The 20846-nt window shown below is 38.7% G+C and overlaps 1 protein-coding gene and 1 pseudogene across 1 annotated transcript; both read right to left on the bottom strand.

Moving 5' to 3' along the window:
• Positions 1 to 6382: 6382 nt before the first annotated feature.
• On the bottom strand, positions 6383 to 8924 carry LOC140852499 (uncharacterized). Its single transcript, XM_073245746.1, has one exon. The coding sequence runs from the start codon at positions 8687 to 8689 to the stop codon at positions 6620 to 6622; it is 2070 nt and encodes a 689-aa protein (XP_073101847.1). The 5' UTR covers positions 8690 to 8924; the 3' UTR covers positions 6383 to 6619.
• Positions 8925 to 9673: 749 nt separating this feature from the next.
• On the bottom strand, positions 9674 to 18388 carry LOC105054539 (ferredoxin--NADP reductase, chloroplastic-like; annotated as a pseudogene).
• Between the last annotated feature and the right edge of the window lie 2458 nt (positions 18389 to 20846).

The raw sequence follows: 20846 nt of genomic DNA on the forward strand, positions 1-20846 counted from the left end.
TCAATAAAAAACTATGTGAAAGGAACAGAGCACTTTCTACCTATAAAAAAGAATTCCTAGCTATTTTGCTAGCTGTAGAAAAATAGAAGCATTATATTAGTTCCCGACCCTTCATCATTAACATAGATTACTAAAGTTTAAAATACTTATTAGAACAGAAAGTAACTACTACAGCACAGTAAAAGGATTTGATGAAGCTTATGGGGTTGGATTATGTGATCTAATATAAGAAGGGAAAAGAAAATTTGGCTGCAGATGCATTATCGAGATGGAGAATTGAAGAAGAAAGGGTGCAAGCTATTACAACAGTGGTACCTATATGGAGTTTGGAAATAGCTAACAGTTATGAAGGAGATCAACAGACTCAGCAAATTAGAGCAGAAGTACTCATTAAACCAGAATCACATATTGAATACATTTATAAACAAAGAGTGCTTAAGTACAAAGGGAGAATTTACATTGAGAAAATAGGAGAGTTGAGACAGAACCTCCTAGAACTTATGCATGCTTCAGCTTTAGGAGGGCACTTAGGAATGAACCATACTTATAAGAGAATTAAGCAATTATTTTATTGGCCAGGAATGAAACAGCAAGTGGAGAAACTAGTAAAAGAATGTGAAATTTGTATTAAAAATAAAATTGATGGAACTCCATATGTAGGGCTACTACAACCTCTGCAAATTTCCACACAAGCCCGGCAAGAAATCAGTATGGATTTCATTGAGTCATTACCAAAATCAGAAGGTAAAGACACTATATTAGTAGTGGTGGATCGGTTAACTAAATATTTACATTTTATTCTTTTGACTCATCCCTATACAGCACAGAATGTAGCAAGATCATTCTTAGACACAGTATACAAGTTACATGGGATGCCATAAAGTATTATATCAGATAGAGATAAGATCTTCACCAGTCAGGTATGGTAAAACTTATTCAAATTAATGGAGGTCAAACTACATCTGAGCACTGCCTATCTCCCACAGATTGATGGACAAACAGAGAGAGTAAACCGATGCTTAGAAACATATTTAAGATGCATATGCTTTCACAGTCTGCGTAGATGGCTTAAGTGGTTATCCCTGACTGAGTGGTGGTATAATACCAACTATCACTCCTCCCTAGAGATGACACCTTATCAAGCTCTATATGGACATCCACCTCTTATGTACCCGATAGTCAACATGGACATGCAATAGCAAGGTACAATGGCAAATTGGAACAGAGAAAAAACTAAGATGATACAGATCTTAAGAGACAGACTTAAAGAAGCACAAAATCGTATGAAACAGAATGCAGATAAGAGAAGAATAGACAAAGAATATCAAGTAAGAAAAATGGTATATCTTAAACTCCAACTCTACCGGCAGACTACAGTAGCCATGCACAGAAATTTGAAACTTACCTCACAGTATTATGGACCATTCAAAATACTAAAAAAAGTTGGTCCTGTGGCTTATAAGCTTAATCTACTCGAGGGATCTAAAATACACCCCATATTTCATGTATCTCTACTCAAATGAAAAATTTAGAAATCCGAGCAAGCAACACCAACAGTACCCCTCATAGGAGAAGAAGGACAACTGTTAGTCCAACCAAAAAAAATTTTAGACAAAAAAATGGTCTGCAAGGAAAACATAGTTACCAAAGTACTGATCAAATAGAGCAACCTCGGTGAAGAAGAAGCTACATGGGAAGACTACTAGTCACTCAAGAACCAGTTCCCTCAGTTTGATCCTTGAGGACAAGGATCCTCTGAAGAAGAGGGGAATGTAACATCTTAGCAAAAAAAAAAAATAAAATGAGTTTGAAATACTCATCCTCATCAGGATTGCTGGTAGAGGAGCAAAAGAATCAGAAAGACTTGGTCTGACTCTAGGAGATCCCGATCCACGTCGGGCACACCTTTCTCCTTCCTCGAGAGTGGTTACAGTTTCAAAAGAGGGTCAAGAGTCGGCTAGGATTTTGAAGAGGAAGACAAAAAGAAACAGGAGAAGCGACATGTTTCAGAGGGTTCCGAACCCTTTTATTCTGTCGAGTTCGGATTATAAATTCAGCTATCAAACCCAACAACCCACTCCGACAAGCCTAAAAAATATCCTCTCAAATTTCATTTCACATCTCATTTAGGAACATTTGCATTTCATTTCACATTTGTATTTATTTCCTGAAAAATGCCATCTCCATTTAATTAGAGTTGTATTTTATTTTGAAAATATTGCATTTATATTACTTGTAATTGTATATAAAAAGGAGCTGCAACAGAGATTCAAATAACGCAAAGAAAATATTCAGATTTTTTTCAAAACTTTTTTTTTTCGATCCGAACTCCCTTCCCAATCTGACCTCTCTTTTCCCTATCATCTCAATTCTATCTTCAAATTTACACACATCTCACTGGATTCCTTTGGGAAAGTTGGGATATTACATTTATCAATAAAAGGGCACGGCTGGTCCCAAGTTTGGATAAGAAAAGGTGGAAGGGTTACATCAGGTTGACAACCAGTAATAAAAATATGTCAATAATTGCGACCTAGATTCTAATTTGCTACGTATGAATTTTAGTGTAGCACGCTACGAGTTGTCCTGATTGTGGCAGAAATATGGATGATGAGACATGCCTCATGCACTAACACATCGTGAAATAAATAGACAAAGAAATGATCCCGAAATAAAACAAAAAATGGTTGAACTTGGCAGAACCACGGATATTGCACCCTTGGGAACTAAGTCCTGAAATTTGGGTTTCCTTTCAGTTTGCTCTTGACCAACGCCGATCCACTCGGGCCAAATTTTAGAACCTTCCTTACCACATTAGGCTGCCGTCGGATTGCCCTTTGGGCCTTGAGCTTAAAGACTAATGGGCTCTGAGGGTTGGCCTTTTGGACCCTATCCCATTTTCTGTTTTCAATTAGCCAGACTAGGAAGCCTCTTAAAGTAGTGTAGGCATGGTGGAAATTAGAGAGCAGATGACCGTCTTCTCAGAGAAACTGATGACGCCACAATATAGTTTTGAGTTGTGGAGGAACAGTGTCATAGGGACAAACTCTAGTTCCAGAGGGAAAAAAACAAATATAAATTTTTAATATAATCTAAGAAGTTCTGTTCCAAAGAAAGGCTTGGAAGACCTCTTTTATTTTAGACCACAGACCACATGCTTTTCGTAGTCCTATTTAACTACAAATTAACACTAGTTTCCTGATGGCTGCGAGTCATCACCTTATACTACCAGCTCACGGTACCGCACACCACATCAGCGAAGGAAAACAAAGAAAACTAGTATATCGAATACAAAGGTCATGTATGGAAATTTTGGAAACTTTTCAAACTGGACTCCAGCTTTATTCTCTGTGATATGCATTGAATCAAACTTGATTTCTGTAAATCAGCGCAAGATCAAATTTTAGTGCGACTTATTCTTTTTTTATTAGAATCATGAGATTTTATTTAGATTTACGAGTTAGTGTAATAACCCCGCCATTTGGCCCTGGATCGGACCCAACCTTAAAAGCCCAATTTTGAAAAAATAAAAAAATAAAATAAGGGAGTCTTCTTCCACCCAAATCATTAGAGGAGAAGTTGAATTCGAGAGGGATTCGACCTCCCCTCCACTCTATAAAACTCCCTCTCCCCCTCTTAAGCAACCCATGATAATCACAAGTCTCTCTCTCTTTTCTTCTTGATTTCTCTAATTGAAGTCGAGGCCTTTCGTACCCATGCTCGTCAGAAATTAGAGCTGACAACACTGCTGAAACCCGAGGTAAACACCAACCCTTCTTTCTCTCCTTCTTTCTCATCTTCTCGTGGCCTTGGATGTTGCCGTTAGCCATCGAATTTGCCGAAAAATCTGCAAAAGTAAGAACTCCTATTTTGCTCTGTTCGGCCGGGCCATCTTTCCCTCTTTTTCGGCCACCAGTGCCGCCGTTTGCGGTGTCTCACCCCTAGGATAGGATGTTCATCTGTCTATCCCTCTTCCTCGAGAGGTTTTGGCTGTCGACGACAGGCCAATGATCAGAAAACTAAAGAGAAAGGAGCGGTACCCTATTTTTCTGATTGTTTCTTGATTTCTCGCCGGCCGAACCTCACCGCTGGCTTTCCTTGCTCTGTCACCATCGACCAGACACTGCCGCCCCTCGTAGGAGCCGAGCCACCGAGCCTCCCTTGGTCTGTCCTCTGTTTGGTTGGGAAGAGAAAGGAGAAGAAGAAAAGAAAAAGAAAAAGAAAAAGAAAAAGAAAAAAAGGAAAAAGAAAAAAAAATAGAAAGAGAAAAAAAAAAAGAAAAAAAAGAAAGAGAGAATTTTCTCTCTCTTCTTTCTCTTTCTTTCCTCTCCTTTCTCTCTATCTTTCTCTCTCCAATTTCTCTCTCTAGATTCTCTCTCTATTTTCTTTCTAGATTTTCTCTCTCTAGGATCTTTCTCTCTCTGATTTCATCACGAATCCTAGGACAAATTTGAGATGAAAATAAGATGATCTGAAATTACTTCAAAAACGTGCAGTAGATTGGATTTCAGTCTGGTCTTTATTCGAAATTTATAACATTGATCGTGGTTAATTCATATTGAGTAATCCTGATATGACCGCTGATGATCTCGATTATATTTGCTTTATCTGAAGGATATGAAGATTCTCTCTCCACTTTCTCTCTCTAATTTTTCTCTCTAGAATTTTCTTTCTCTTCATGAATTTTTTCTCTCTAGAAGTCTTGTCGATCAGTGGAGGGTCTAGATATTTAGACAAATCCCAATTTTGATTAATCCTAGGAGAGGTCCTGGATTTATGTTATTAGGATCGTTTATCCATAATTTTTTCATATATGATTTTTATGTTTAACTCTGATTTTACAGAGATGTATTTGTTGTACAAGAAGATATGGAGCAAAATATCTTGATTTCAGATACATAGATTGAGGAGCTCATCAATTTCTGTATTTAGATCAATCATCGATAAAAGTAAGAATCTCTGTACATAATCACCATTATATATGCTATTTTATCGTTGGTCTTGCATCATTAGTTTTGCATCATTGGATTTGAGATCGATGAATTTGCTATATCCGAGATACTATTATTTTCTTATATAATTTTTGAGCATGAGTATGTTATGTCTATATATATATATATATATATATATATATATATATATATGGTTGATGGCATGATTATATGGATATGACATATCTAATTTGATCACAGTATAAATCGAAATTGATTTGATAAAATTAATATATAATAATTAAATAAAAAAAATATAATTTGAACTTTCCAGATCTCCATTGGAATATATAATTGGCCCAATACACTTTCAAAGATGTCCAACGGCCAATTAGAAGCATTGACCACACGAGAAAATCCCATGGGAAAGTCAAAGATTCCGACAACAAATTGTACCTTTGCAGATCTCCAAATTCGCGTTACAGCCTACAAAATCTCAGGCATGTAGAAACTCATGTCCAAAGCAGTTCCTAACAATTAAAACCCCTCAATTTGGCGTTACAGCATCAGTAAATGCTGCTGGCTCCCATTTAATCTTGCGCTTCGGTCCTTGTTGTGCCAAGAAGATAAAAAAAATAAAATAAGAAGATTTAAATTACTGATTTAATAGGGTAGGAAGGAAGGATGTATGCTGCATAGGTCTGGATTGAGTCAGATGGTTAGATGCAAGAACGATTGTCGGATTCCTTATGCAATCCTTTGAAATGGCCTACCAAAACGAGTTGGCTGATTTGTTTGGAAATGCACACAGCCATATGGACAAACTATCAATAAATGAGTAAATATAAATAAGTTAAATAAAACTAAAAATAAAGTTTGGTTAAAGACTAGTTAAAGAAGTTAGCTCAGGAAATATTTTGTATTTACCTATTAGTTCCTGCATTTTCCATATTTATATTATAAAATCTGAAATCTTGTAACTCACTGGCCATCCATGCTTACATTAACTAGTGAGAATGAAATATTCGACTATTTCTTAACAATATTTGTTTCTAGTTCTTCAGCTTAATCAATCTCTTAACCCATATCTCTCGCTTATTGATCCCAAACAGCCAGGTCTCACGTGACAAGAGGACAGAGTGAGCGAGAAAATATACAAAGTATCAGTTCTTATAAGATCTTGAAATATGGATATTTTTGTTTTCTATAATCCCAATTAATCTTAACCTGTATTCAATCAGCAAAAAATAGTGGAAGGATTGATTTGGACAAACAGCAAACATTACAGAAATTTTTATATAAATATAAAAATAAAAATTAATATATAAGCAAGAAAAATTCATGAATTAATATATAAAACTCAGAAAAATAATTCAAAGGGGAGGCTTATGCTGACTCTCAACGCCATTACTGATAATCAAAACCATTTACCATTCAAAACAACTAAAAAATAATCCAAAAAATATAAAAAATATATATTAGCCGATGACAGAACACTTAAAGCACACAAATCCACTTTATCCATCCGTCTTATCAGAACAAGCATCAACCGGTCATCCCTGCGGTACCCGCACAAATCACAGTAGAGGTGTGAATCATAACATGAACTTGGACGGAACAGTTCGATGTATTTACACTCTGCAACCATTGGCTTGAAAAGAAGAAATCTCGCCCTGGATCGATGTCGATCAGGTATGTCCTCGTGACTGATAGAGCTCCATCCTACCTTTGGCCTCCGGCAACAAGGAATCCACCCTCTGGTCCTGCACCATGTGCCCCTGCTTCGAAGCCCAGGCGAGCACCGCAGGGACCCCTGACTGTGCGAGTTCCTCATTCTCCGGTACGTTGAGGGCGATGTAACACAAGAGGATCAACGCCTCCATCCTACCTTTGGCCTCCGGCAACAAGGAATCCACCCTCGGGTCCTGCACCATGTGCCTCTGCTTCGAAGCCCAGGCGAGCACCGCAGGGACGCCTGCCTGTGCGAGTTCCTCACTCTCCGGTACGTTGAGGGCGATGTAACACAAGAGGATCAACGCCTCGGTCTGGACCAGATCCCCAAAATACACCAGCTGGACGAGGTGCTTGGCCCCTCCGGCTTCGATGATGGCCTTGGAATGCTCGACGCGAAGGAAATTCTCCTTGCACGCGAACTTGGTCAGGGCAATCACCGCCTCCCTCGACACGATGGCTTCCCTCTCGTCCAGCAGCCGCACCAGCGGCCCGATGATCCTCGTCTCCTTCGCCCGGAAGGTCCTCGACAGGCACCCGACAGCCGTGATGCTGGGAATCAGAAGCTCGTCGAAGACGCCCGTGTCGGCGATCCGGAGGAGCTGGTCGACGACCGCCTTGGCGGCCGGCGAGGTGGGCTTGAAGGCGGAGTGGCGGAGGTCAGGGTTGTTCTCGGCGACGCGGGCGATCTCCATAAGGGCCCTAGCAGAGTGGTAGCGCACGTTGTCGGAGCCCTTCTCGAGGAGGACGGCGAAGCAGAGGAGGGCGCGGGACTCGGTAATGCTCTTGCAGATGGCCGGGTTGTTCTTGGCCAACTGCCACAGCGCCTTCGCCGCCATGGCCTTCATCTCTGCCTTGGTGGCCGGGTCCTCCGCCTCCCTCCCCTTGGTCCCGAATCCGGAGGATAGGTGGGGCTTCCAGGAAGGGACGGCGCCGTTCGCAGTTGCGGCGGCGGGTTTGGAGGGTTTGGCGGAGGCTATGGCGGATTGAATCACAGAATGGATCTGGGACTGCGCATTGGGCTTCCGGAATTGGCTGCTGCTGCTGCTGTTGTCTGGATCCGGTATGGTGGTGTAGGAATTGGCAAGTTGGTTGTTCGTGGTGGTGGCGAGGACGACGGAGTGGATTGACGTGTCCTTGGATGCGGGGATGATGGAGTACCTGCTGTGCTCCTGAACGGTCTCGAAGGCGAGGTGGCCGACAAGAAGGCAGATGGCGTTGTTCTGGGCGAAGAGGTCCTGGCAAGCGGGGTAATTGGCGGCGAGCTCGGCGACGGCCCAGGCGGCGGCCGCCTGGGCTCTCATTGGGCCCCCGTCCTTGAGGAGCTTGGTGAGGACGGAGCAGACGCCGGCGTGGAGCATGCGGTCGACGCCCTCCGGGTCGCGGCCGAGGAGGCCGAGGGCGCGGACGGCGTTCTCCTGGCCGTCGGCCCGGCCCTCCCTGACGAGGCGGAGGAGGTGCCCCACGCCGTCCTCCTTGATGATGAGCTTGGCGTAGTGGAGGTTGTCGTGGGCCAGGGAGGCGAGGGCGGCGGCCGAGTCGGAGCGGGCAGCGAGAGAGCCCGTGTAGACGGTGGCGATGTGGCCCCAGATGAGGAAGAGGATCGGCTCGTTCTGGGCAATAGGGGGCAGCCCGTGGAGCTGGTCGTCGTTGGCCGCTGTGGTGGAGACGCGGAGGAGCCACGAGACGTCGGCGATGGAGTTGTCGAGCTGGGTGGCCGTCTTGGCGAAGGCGGTGGCGGGAATGATGGTGAAGACGCGGCGCATCAGGCCGTGGTCTCGGCACTTGGACGCCAGGACCAGCGCCTTCTTCAGGACCAGCTCGGTGTCTAGCATGATGCGGTAAGCGGGCCGCTCGTAGAGCTCCGCCCGCGCGGCCTGCCGGAGGAGGGTCGCTAGCCTCTCGGTCTTGGCCTTGAGCTCCAGGCACTCCTGCCGGGACGTGGGCGCATCGCCCGCCAGCTTGGTCACCTGATCCGCCAGCTGGATCGGTTTCGCCAGGATCTGCTTCACCCCGTCGCCCATCATCACGTCTCCAACTCCGCCGTCCTAATTCCCCACCCCCACTTGTTGCTCTTTACCTTCTTTTTTTTCCTCCAACTGATGCGCAGATATGGGACTATGTCGAGGCCCTTAGTCCTACCCTTCTTCTCTGCCGGATACGGTGAGATATTTCTTAATCTGTGGTTCCTTGTGGGAAGGTTGGATGGGATAGATGGGAGGGGAGGAGGAAATGCAACAGGTCAAACGCGTATATCTTTTAACTGATATTTCTTTTATTAACATCCTTGGAAGGGAAGGGAAGGGAAGGCGGAATCCGCCATTCCGCTCACCGGCCATTACGGCTGGGGTGGTGGGAGAGCCACGTCCGACTGAGGTCGACTGGGGGTCACCTCCGGGTCGCGACGATCCAGTCGCCCCCCCAGCTCCCAGGTGGTTCCAACTAGTCAACATGGAGTGCTACGGACAGGGTTCTCCAAGCCATTCAGCCGTTCCCGGAGACCCCCAAAATCGAGTAGAGCCCGCGGAGACTAATGGGCTGGCCACCGCTTAGCAGTACGGTCAGCATCAGTTCATCAATGTCCGTCAGAAATAAGTAACGAGAAAGCCTCTGTGCACCACTTACATTTGGTGCAATATAATTGGCGTGAAACACGCAGTCCAATTATTTTAAAACAGGTAATGTATTTAACGATGAAACAGATATTTAATATTATTTATTTTTTTAATTTTTAATAATAAAAATATTTTTTTATAAAATAAAAAAAATAATATTATTATTTTTTGATATCTTGTATAATTTTTTATAAATATATATGATATATTAAATTATATATATAATTTTTTATGAATATATACGGTATTCTGAACAATATATATGACTTCTTATGAATATACATGATATCTTAAATAATATATATAGTTTTTTAATATTTGATATGATTTTTTTATAAATATTTATGATATAATGAATAATATATATGATTTTGTGTGAATATATATAGCATTTCGAATAATATATATGACTTTCTAATATTTTATATGACTTTCTATTAATATATATGACATTCTAAATAATATATATAATTTTTTATGAATATGTGTGTGTGTGATATCTTGAACAATATATATGACTTTCTTGTTGATCATGGAAGACATCAGAAAGTTATATATATTGTTTAGAATGTCATATATATTCACAGAAAATCATATAAGATGTTAGAAAGTCATATATATTATTCAAGATATATATATATATATATATATTCATAAAAAATCATGTAAGACATTAGAAAGTCATATATATTATTCAGAATATCATATATATTCATAGAAAATCATATATATTATTAAGGATGTCATATATATATATATTCACAAAAAGTCATATAAGATGTTAAAAAGTCATATATATTGTTTAAGATGTCATATATATTCACAAGAAGTCAAGACATTAGGAAGCTATACATACTATTCAGGATATCATAAAGATATAGAAATTTATATATATCATTCAGGACGTCATATATATTTATAGAAAGTCATACAAGATATTAAAAATAATAATAATATTTTTTTTTATTTTATAAAAAAAAAAATATTTTTGTCACTAAATTTTCACATATTTTGTGCATAAGGAAATCCTCTATATGTATTTCCAAGTAGAACTCAATTTCTTCTACTGCTATTTGCAAGAAATTAGCATCAAAATCATAACGGGAGCAGAGGTTCATTACACAATATTGAATCTGGCTAGAATTACAATTTTAAAATTCCTCTCGAATAAAAATTAAGAAGGCCACAATAATACAGTTGCCTTACAAGAAACTGGCATAAAACGCCAAAGAGAATTAACTTTCTACCTAGGAATTAGTATATTACATGAGCAGGCTTCTTGGACGAGAAGCACAGCATGCATAAAATGCAAGCTGATATACTTCCACACTCCACTGCTCTGCCCTCTGCAAGTTCCTTCTGTATTCCGACCAGTCAATACCTGCAAATTTAGCTTCCTTCTGTATTCCGACCAGTCAATACCTGCAAATTTAGCAACAGAATTGGAAAATTACTATGCATAACATATTATTAAGATGAAGCCCATGTGAAAAGAGTTCGATCAGGCCCACCCCAGAACACAGCCAAGGCCCACACATGGAGCGCGCACGTGAAAACACAGCCCAGGCCCTGGCAGTGTACGGGAGCAGCGTATGCGGTCCATCGCGTTCTCGCGGTCCATAGTGGGGTGCGTGGATCGACGCCTGTTTCCTCGAGTGTTTCTCGTGGTCTACACGAGTTTCGAAGAATCGAAGGCGCAATCCAACGGTAGATCTCGCTTCCTGTGATGATCGAATGGCTGAGGATTTTTCCGACTTGATTTGGGCTTGATCGGGACTATTTTGAGTGCAGATCTGGGTCGTTCGATGTAAATTTGACGGCTGAGCTTCTTTCTTCGATTCTACAGCGAATAGGACTCCGTTTTTTATAAGATTTGAATCTGGATTCATCTGGTGACGAGCTCTATTTAAGAAGAGGACTTGGGAGAAGGTTCAGCAGGCTGAGAGCAGTGAAAACAGCAATCAAAGAGAGGGTTTAAGAGAGAAAAAAATAAAAGATGTGAGATTTTTTTTTGAGAAAAAAATAAAAGTATTTTTCTTTGTAAAAGAGAGTCTGTGTAAGTCTTTTATTTTTTTTTCTTCCTCTTCTTCTCCAATTTTGTATTTCGTTGCACCATGGATTATTAATAGAAAAACGTTGAGGAGGTCTTGTCCGTGAACGTAGGCCAACAATCAGGCCGAACCACGTAAATCTGATGTGCTTTCTTTTTTTTAATTTTTATTGCTTGATTATCTCTCTTCTTTTACATTCTACGTTTGTTCTAGTTATTTATACTCTACAAAATGATCTTATTTCCGCTGTATTTGTATGCCATGTGGATCGAGGTGTGCTTGATTATCCACGACCTGTTTTTTCAGTTTGGTATCAGAGCACAGGAGATTCTTTTGTAGTTGGATTGATCTGAAACAATGACGGACAAGGTGATGATAACAAAATACGAGATACCGAGGTTTGATGGATCAAACTTTGCACTTTGGAAGATGAAGATGCAGGCAGTATTGATCAAGGATGGTTGTGAAATTGCTTTGCAAGGAAAAGAATGTAAACCTCAAGAGATAACGGATGCGCAACATGAAGACAAAGATAAGCTGGCAATGGCGAACCTCTATCTGACGTTGGATGATTCGGTATTGTTCAATATCGAAACTGAAACTACTGCAAAAGAGATTTGAAAAAAATTAAAAAATCTCTATGAAGGTAAGTCTTTGGTAAATAAAATCTATTTAAGATAGTAATTATACAATCTGAAGATGAAGGATGGAGCATCAGTTCAAGAGTACTTGTGTGTATTCAATTTCATTGGAAGCAAGCTTGCGGCTCTAGATGTCAAAATTGATGATGAAAAAAAGGTCAGCATTCTACTTTGTTCTATACCGGAGTCTTGGGATAATCTTATCATGAACTGGAGTCACGTTGAAATCCTTAAGATGAAGTTTGTTGTTGTATCATTGCTTACAGAAGAGATGAAGCAAAAATCTAGCTAAGGAATCTCTTCGGGGGAGGCCATGGTAGCATGGAGTAGGCCTTTCGAAAGGGAACGTGGTGATCGAGGGAAGACAAGATCTAAATCTAAGAGTAAAAAGAAGGTAAAATGCTGGAATTATGGAAAAATAGGGCACGTAAAGAAAGATTATCGGGCTAAAGGAGTTGATACAAAATATGAATCGAAAAACTTTCAAGGTAATGTAGCAGAGAGTGAAACTAGTCCGACTATTTCAGATGACGGGGATGCATTGACGGCATTGGAAAGATCTGAGCTTGCACATTATTGAATTTTGGATTCGAAAGCATCTTTCCACATGACTCCTTTTAAGGAGTGGTTTCATACATATAAATTATTGGATGGAGGAGTTATCTATTTGGATAACAATACAACTTGCCCTGTGATTGGAGTGGGAGATGTTCGAATCAAGATATTTAATGGTATGGTCTGGATGGTTTCCAATATGTGGCATGTCCCTGCACTACACAAGAGCCTACTATCACTTGGAAAGTGTTGTAAGTAAGGCTTAAAGTTTATCAAAGAGAAAGATCAATTAAAGATATCCAAAGGATATTTGGTGGTGATAAAAGGAGTCTAAATAGATGGTCTTTATAAATTGATGGGCGAGACTCAGGTGGGAGAGGCGGCAGTAGCAAGTTCAAAGATGATGTCTTCGACGATTTGGCATCGACGTTTGGGACATATGAGGAGTGTGAGCTACAATTATTATCAAATAAGAAGCTTCTTCCGGGGTTCAAATCAGCACCAGGGCCGGCCTTGGGGCAGGTCGAACTGGGCGACCGCCCCAGGCCCCAGGCCCTGCATTGATATTCCAATTGGGTGCAAGGATAGCTTTCTACAATATTATAACAAGAAAAATAATTATATAGATTAATGATGGGTTTTACATACTGCTTAACGAACATATCTATAACAAATTATTGCATGTAGATTAATTTTTCAATGATAATTAATGTTTAAAGTATATTAATTTTTAATAGAGAAGGTCTCATTTTTTTCATTTGGCCCCAGATCTAAAATATGTTAGGACCGGCTCTGATCAGCACCACTGAAATTTTGTGAAGATTGCATCTATGGTAAACAAAGAAGGATCTCTTTCTCTTTATCACAGCAGTGAAGTAAGAAATTTCTTGAGCTAATTCACTCAGATACTTAGGAGTCGCCTGATAGATCATTAGATGGATGTTCCTACTTCGTCTCCTTCATTGATGACTTTTCTCGAAAGGCTTGGATATATATCTTGAAGTGAAAATTTGATGTTTTTGAAATCTTTAAGAAATTCAAGGTTCTGGTGGAAAATGAAAAAGATTTGAAAATTAAATGCCTACGTTCTGACAATGGAGGAGAATATTACTCCAAGGAGTTTGATGAGTTTTGTGGTGAGCATGAAATTCGAAGGCAGCTTACGGTTCTCGAAACACCACAACAAAATATTATGGCAGAGAGATTTAATAAAACACTCATAGAAAGGATCTGTAGTATGATGAGCACTGCAAAACTTGACAAGAGATTTTGGTTAGAGGCTGCATATACGGCTTGTTACTTGATCAATTGAGCCCCAACAAAATCTCTTGGGTTGGAAATTTCAGAAGAACTTTGGAGTGGCAAATCAGTAAATTATTCTCATCTCCGTGTTTTTGGATGTGATGCATATATATGGATTTCAAAAGAAAAGAAGACAAAATTGGACAAGAACTCTCGGAGGTGCATCTTTCTTGACTATGCTAAAGGAGTAAAGGGGTATCGGTTGTGGAACCCTACTACCCACAACATCATTGTTAGCCGAGATGTTGTTTTTAATGAAGAATCCTTTCAAGGCACCAAGGAAAAGCAAGATGATGAAGCTATTACTTTTGTTGAGTTTTTTGATGCAGGTGATGAAGTGCAAGCAAAGCAAGCATAGGAGATCAATGAGGTAGTTGATGATGGACCAGGTGCAGAGCCTCCGCAATCCTTTAGGGATGCTATCTCACTGGAAGAGCCACCAACGGAGTCTGAGCAGCCTAGTAGGGTCATTAGACCTCCTGCTAAATATGATGATTATGTCACTTCTTTCATTCCTTTTGCTAACCGTATTTGTATTTATGTTGCTTTGATGGAGGAGGACGAGTCAACTTCATACAGAGAGGCATGTGAGTCCACCAATGCTAAAAAGTGGCATTGTGCTATAGAGGAGGAGATGGAGTCACTTCGAAAGAACAAGACATGGGAGCTTATAGTTCTATCGGAGGAAAGGAGTTCGATCGGATGTCAGTGGGTCTATAAAGTGAAGAAAGATACAGATAGAAATGTGAAGAGATTTAAAGCACGTTTGGTGGTGAAGGGTTATGCTCAGAAGGCAGGAATTGATTTTGATGAAATCTTCTCGCCAGTGATTTGTCTTACTACTATTCAGATTATTTTGGTAATCGCAGTAGTCATGGATTTGGAGCCTGAGCAGATGGATGTAAAGACGGCTTTCTAACATATTGACTTAGAGGAGGAGATTTATATGGTGCAACCTGAAGGTTTTGTTGAAAAAGACAAGGAGAAGTTGGTTTGTCGGTTGAACAAATTGTTGTACAGTTTCAAACAGACATTGAGGTGTTGGTATAAACGATTTGATTGCTTCATTATGAGTTTGGGATTTGATCGACTGAAGGCAAATTATTATGCATATTTCTGCGGTTATGATGACGGGAGCTTCTGTATTTTGCTGTTATATGATGATGATATGGTGGTCGCAGAGAACAGCAAGAGTCAAATATCAGATCTGAAAGCTCAGTTGCTTGGGGAGTTCGAGATGAAGGACTTAAGAGCCGTGAACCAAATACTTGGGATGAAGGTGCTACGGGAGAGAAAGGATAGGAAGATTTGGCTTTTACAAAAGGAATATGTAGAGAAAGTTCTGCGGCCCTTCAATATGTAGAATGCAAAGTCGGTGTCTATCCCATTTCCTATTCAGTTGAAACTGTCAGCAAAGCAATCATCCAGTACGGAAGCAGAAAAGACTGACATGACCTGAGTACCATATTCATCAATAGTAGGGAGCCTTATGTTTGCCATGGTATGCACAAGATCAGACATTGCACAAGCAGTGGGAGTTGTGAGCCAGTATATGGTAAATCCAGATAGCAACCATTGGACAGCAGTAAAGTGGATCCTTTGGTATCTGAGGGGGACTACTAATCATTCACTCTGTTATAGTTCAGTAGGTTTAGAGTGCATCGGGTATGTTGATTATAATTTTGCAGGTGATCGAGACAAGAGGAGATCTACCACAGGTTATGTGTTCTCCATGGGCGGTGGTGCTATTAGCTGGGAGTCTAAGTTTCAATCAGTGGTGGCATTATTAACAATAGAGGTAGAGTATATTGCATTGGCACACGCATTCAAAAAAGCTATCTGGCTCAAGAAGCTTCTTGAAGACTTCAAAGTGAAGCAAGATATGATGAGGGTGAATTGTGATAGTCAAAGTGCATTGTATTTAGCAAAAAATCCGACGTTTCACTCTCGGACGAAGCATATTGATATTCACTATCACTTTGTGAGAGATGTGGTTGATGATGGTCTAGTCTCATTGCTAAAAATTTATACAGATGCAAATCTAGCAGATGTATTGACAAAGCCGATGGCTTAGGAGAAGTTCAATTGGAGCAAGGCTTCTCTCGGTCTAGGAGCTACGTGAGGAGTGGAAGGATGGTAAGGCCTCCAAGGATGACGTCTCATGAGTTTGGCACATGTTTTCAAGTGGGAGAATTGTTAAGATGAAGCCCATATGAAAAGAGCCCGACCAGGCCCAGCCACAGAACACAGCCCAGGCCCACGCGCTGAGCGCGCGCGAGAAAACACAGCCCAGGCCCAAGCGGTGTGCGGGCGCGGTGTACGCGGTCCACCGCATTCTCGTGGTCCACGGTGGGGTGCATGGACCGACGCTCATTTCTCCGGACGTTTCTTGCGATCTATGCGAGTTTCAATGGATCGGAGGTGCGATCCAATGACAGATCTTATGTCCGATGATGATCGAATGGCTGAGGATTTTTTCAACTTGATTTGGGCTTGATTTGGATTATTTTGAGCACAGATCTGGGCCGTTCGATGCAGATTTGATGGCTGAGCTTCTTTCTTCGATTCTATAGTGAATAGGACTCTATTTTTGATGAGGTTTGGACTTGGATTCATCTGGTAACGAGCTCTATTTAAGGGGATGACTTGGGAGAAGGTTCAGCAGGACTAAGAGCAGTGAAAATAGCAATTAAAGAGAGGGTTTAAGAGAGAAAAAAATAAGAGACATGAGATTCCTTTTTGAGAGAAAAATGAGAGTATTTTTCTTTGTAAAAGAGAGTCTGTGTGAGTCTTTTATTTTTTTTTCTTCTTCTTTCTCTTCTTCTTTAATTTTATACTTCGTTGCATCATGGATTATTAATAGAAGAATGTTGAGGAAGTCTTGCCCGTGGACGTAGGCCAATAATCAGGCCGAACTACGTAAATCTGGTGTGCTTTCTTTTCTCTTATTTTTATTGCTTAATTATCTCTCTTATTTTGCATTCTACGTTTGTTCTAGTTATCTTTCCTTTGCAAAATGATCTTGTTTCTGCTGTACTTGTGTGCCATGTAGATCGAGATGTACTCGATTATCCACGGCTTGTTCTTTCACATATGACTTTCCCACCTCAATTTATCTACATCATATACACGTGCCATCTTTAGCAGCCAAAGATACCATAATGGCATCAACATCCCTTTCGTTTCTTTTAGTTCAGACATATATACATAGGTATTATCCTTCTTGAGTAGATCCCACAGTTCGTCGGCATACTGAGCCATACGAGTTTGTATTGTTTCCTCCCTTCTCATTTGTTTGCTCTCCACTGATAGCAAAGTTCACCCTGAAATTATTTGGTGCTTTCTCAATCATCTTCTCAAATTCCTACAGACTGCAAGACTACGAGGTCCATTAACAAAATAGATATAAACAGTAGCTGATTATAAGATTTAATGACCAAAAAAAAACATATATTTGGAATACAATGATTATTTTTGGTTTAGAATTTTAAATATATACTAATAAGCCCACCTCTTTATAGAGCAATGAGCTGCTTGTAGGAACTCCCAAGAAGAGCCATGCTGGTCCATTGAACTGCGTAAGAATAATCAATCCCACTCTTCCAACGATGAATTATTTGAAACAAATAAGGAAAACCAACCAACAGAGCATGGGTGGCAAGTTATACAAACTGTGATTTCCTAGTAGTTTAGTCACATGCGTGATATAATTCATCTAAAGTCTTTTCTAGGCTTATAATTCATTTAGAGCTACGAGAGTTTTATTATAGCGGATGACATCATTCTCTCATGTAGATTACTAGTTCAGAAGTAAACCCTTAATTTTATCCAATGACTTGCCTAATTCATGAGACCAATTCGCTTCTTGTTATGCAAACCTGACAATAGAAAATTCTTCTAAGCATTCACTGGGGCATTACCTTGTAGTCATCATGCTCCTCAAAGAACATTTTCCTCAGGGAGAACAAAGGTGCCAACCCATCTCCTGTTGCAAGCTGCAACCAGCAAGGCCATCAGTAAGCACTTAAAAAATCTATTTACAAAATGTAATCCATAGATTACAACACGATGCAGAACTCAACATCTCCAAGTGCTAACGAGAATAAAATCGGGTCGCCAAATTACCATTATAATATTTGCATTGGGGTCCTTAGGCATCAGCATTTCTTTCCCAACCAGTCCTGTAAGCTCGATTTCAGCACCAGGTTTCATGTCACCGTAGATACAACAGCATAACATGAGTGTAATATGATCAATCAGTCGAGCAAGCAACTAAAAAAGGAAAGACATTGGATTAGTCAAAATTATGACAACAGGAGTACGGGGTTAAAAATACCCACATAAGAAATTTGAGCAGAATCCTTTCACTATTTTGCTCATTGTATAAACAGGCCACTTTACACACGGAGAAACCTGTAAAGAAATACTTGCATCTTGAACTTATTGTTGTGATGACACAACATAGCTTTTTTTTTTTTTTTTTTGAGAGGAAAAGGAGGAAGCAAAGTGCTTCCCCTTATTTTATTAAATACCAATTCCAAAAGACACACAAACATAGCCATTAGCTTTCTCAGACCAATTAAATTAAGGAATTTTTGCACGTATATCCTTCTAAACATCCAAATTTGTATGGATACCCTTTCAAAATTGATATTGGCATGTATATGCTCATAAAATACTTGATTTGCATGCATACCCTTCTTTTTCTTTTTTTTTTTTGTATATATACCCACGTCATCTAACGCTGTTAAAAAATTAACAGTTTAAAATTTAAAAGACTGAAATACCCTAATGGGTATATATCCAAAAAAAATTATAAGGGTATATATGCAATTAGCAATTTACGAGGATATATAAACAAATATTAATTTTGAAAGGGTATTCATGCAAATTTTGATGTTTAGGAGGGTATACAGGTAAAAATTTTTAATTTTATTTTTTTCTATTGTATGTTATTTTAACGAGATGGAAAGGATTTAAACACATTAATTAATGTCATAGTAAGGGTGATTCAAGTACATTAATTTTTATCTATTACTTCTTTGTTGGATATGATTTTTATTTTTATTTTTATATTATATTAATTTTTATTTCATATATGATTTATTATGAATAGTTGCTTATTCCATGTCGAGGCTTATTAAAATGGAGCAATCGCTTTTCAAGTTGAAGATGAAATTTAGAGGTTATTTTAAGAAGATTAAGAATTTTACAAGAATAAAATATTATTTTGGGAGACAAGAAAGCTGGTGAATTGATGTTGACCGCTATTTTTACATAGATCTATATGATGATATAGTGCACATATTCAATTTGAAGCTTGAAGAGACCATAAAGATTTGGTCTGTGGTTAGATATTTATCATCTAAGTTTTATATGATTCTGGATACAGATCATATACTAATGAGTTTATTTGAAGAATATAAAAATTTGATGGAGTGCTTCTTGTTTGTCACAAAAGATGCTAATGATATATAGTTTTCTCAATTAACGCTAGGTAGCCAAGATCAAAGTAAAGGTAAAGTAGCTGCAATAGGAGAGGTTCGAGTGGATGACCAAAGGAAGAACAAAAAACAGAATGAAATTGAGCGTCCAGCTGCATTCGGGACTGATATCTCAACTATTGCTATTGAGAATAATGACAATAGATGAACAAAATCTTTAAACAAGTGAACCGTCTCTATTATAAACATCAACAAAGAAGTAATAGATAAAAATTAATGTAATTGAATCACCCTTACTATGATATTAATTAATGTGTTTAAATTCTTTCCATCTCGTTAAAATAACATACAATAGAAAAAAAATTAAATTAAAAATTTTTATCTGTATACCCTCCTAAATGTTAAAATTTGCATGAATATCCTTTCAAAATTAATATTTATTTGTATACCCTCGTAAATTACTAATTGCATATATATCCTGATAATTTTTTTTTGCATATATACCCATAAGGGTATTTCAGTCATTTAAATTTTAAATCGTTAATTTTTTAACAACATTAGATGATGTGGGTATATATACAAAAAATAAAGAAAAAGAAGGATATATGTGCAAATCAAGTATTTTATAAGGATATATATGCAAATATCAATTTTGAAAGAGTATCCATGCAAATTTGGATATTTAGAAAGGTATACACGCAAAAATCCCTTAAATTAAACATCACATGAAACACATTTCCTTCAAAATTAATCATCAAACAGACCTATGAAATCATGAATTAATTATAGGTTTCTACAAGACACATTCTAATACATCGACAGTGAATACTCATAGCCAGCAGGACTTTGGTCTGCTTGTTGCCACCTCTCTTCTTAGCGCTTGTGCTGGAAAGAGTTCTAATTGTTACTTGGAAGGTGTAACTTATTCTTAGAAAAGGGGAAGAAAACAAAAGAAAAACATATCAATTATGTTGGAATAGGATTTAAAGAATTTTTGATATGATTTAAAAAATAAAATAAAACTAAAATATTTTATGATAGAAAAATTATAAATAACTTATAAAATAGTAAAAAATAAAAATGATCCAACCCGGAAGCACGTTGGATATTGTCTTAAGGTGTATTCCTGTCTCTCGTGCAGACAAATTCAAAAAAATTATTTCAAGATACGATCGAGATCCTCCATCTGCGAACATGATCGTGGAGAAAGTTGATGGAGATTTTTTCAATATTAAAAAAAAATAATTATAAAAAAAAAGATTTGAAGAGAAAAAATCAGAAGGAAGAGAGTGAGAGGCTTGGATGGGATATATAAACGTTTATGATGATTTAGATTTTTATTGATCTAATAAGACTTTTAATAAAAAACTCAACAATCAGAATCTTTAATAAGAAGCCCAACGATTAGAAAACTAAAAATAATATTAAATACACATAACCGTTTGAGTTTTTATTGATTTATTAAAGCCTATAATTAAGAGTCCAATAGTTAGAAATTAAAATCATGATAATAAAAAAATTAAAATATTTAAATAATAAAATTAAAAGATAAAATTAAAATGCTTGGAGAAAAATT

Source organism: Elaeis guineensis, chromosome 11, assembly GCF_000442705.2.
Source record: "Elaeis guineensis isolate ETL-2024a chromosome 11, EG11, whole genome shotgun sequence".
NCBI classification, from domain to species: domain Eukaryota; kingdom Viridiplantae; phylum Streptophyta; class Magnoliopsida; order Arecales; family Arecaceae; genus Elaeis; species Elaeis guineensis.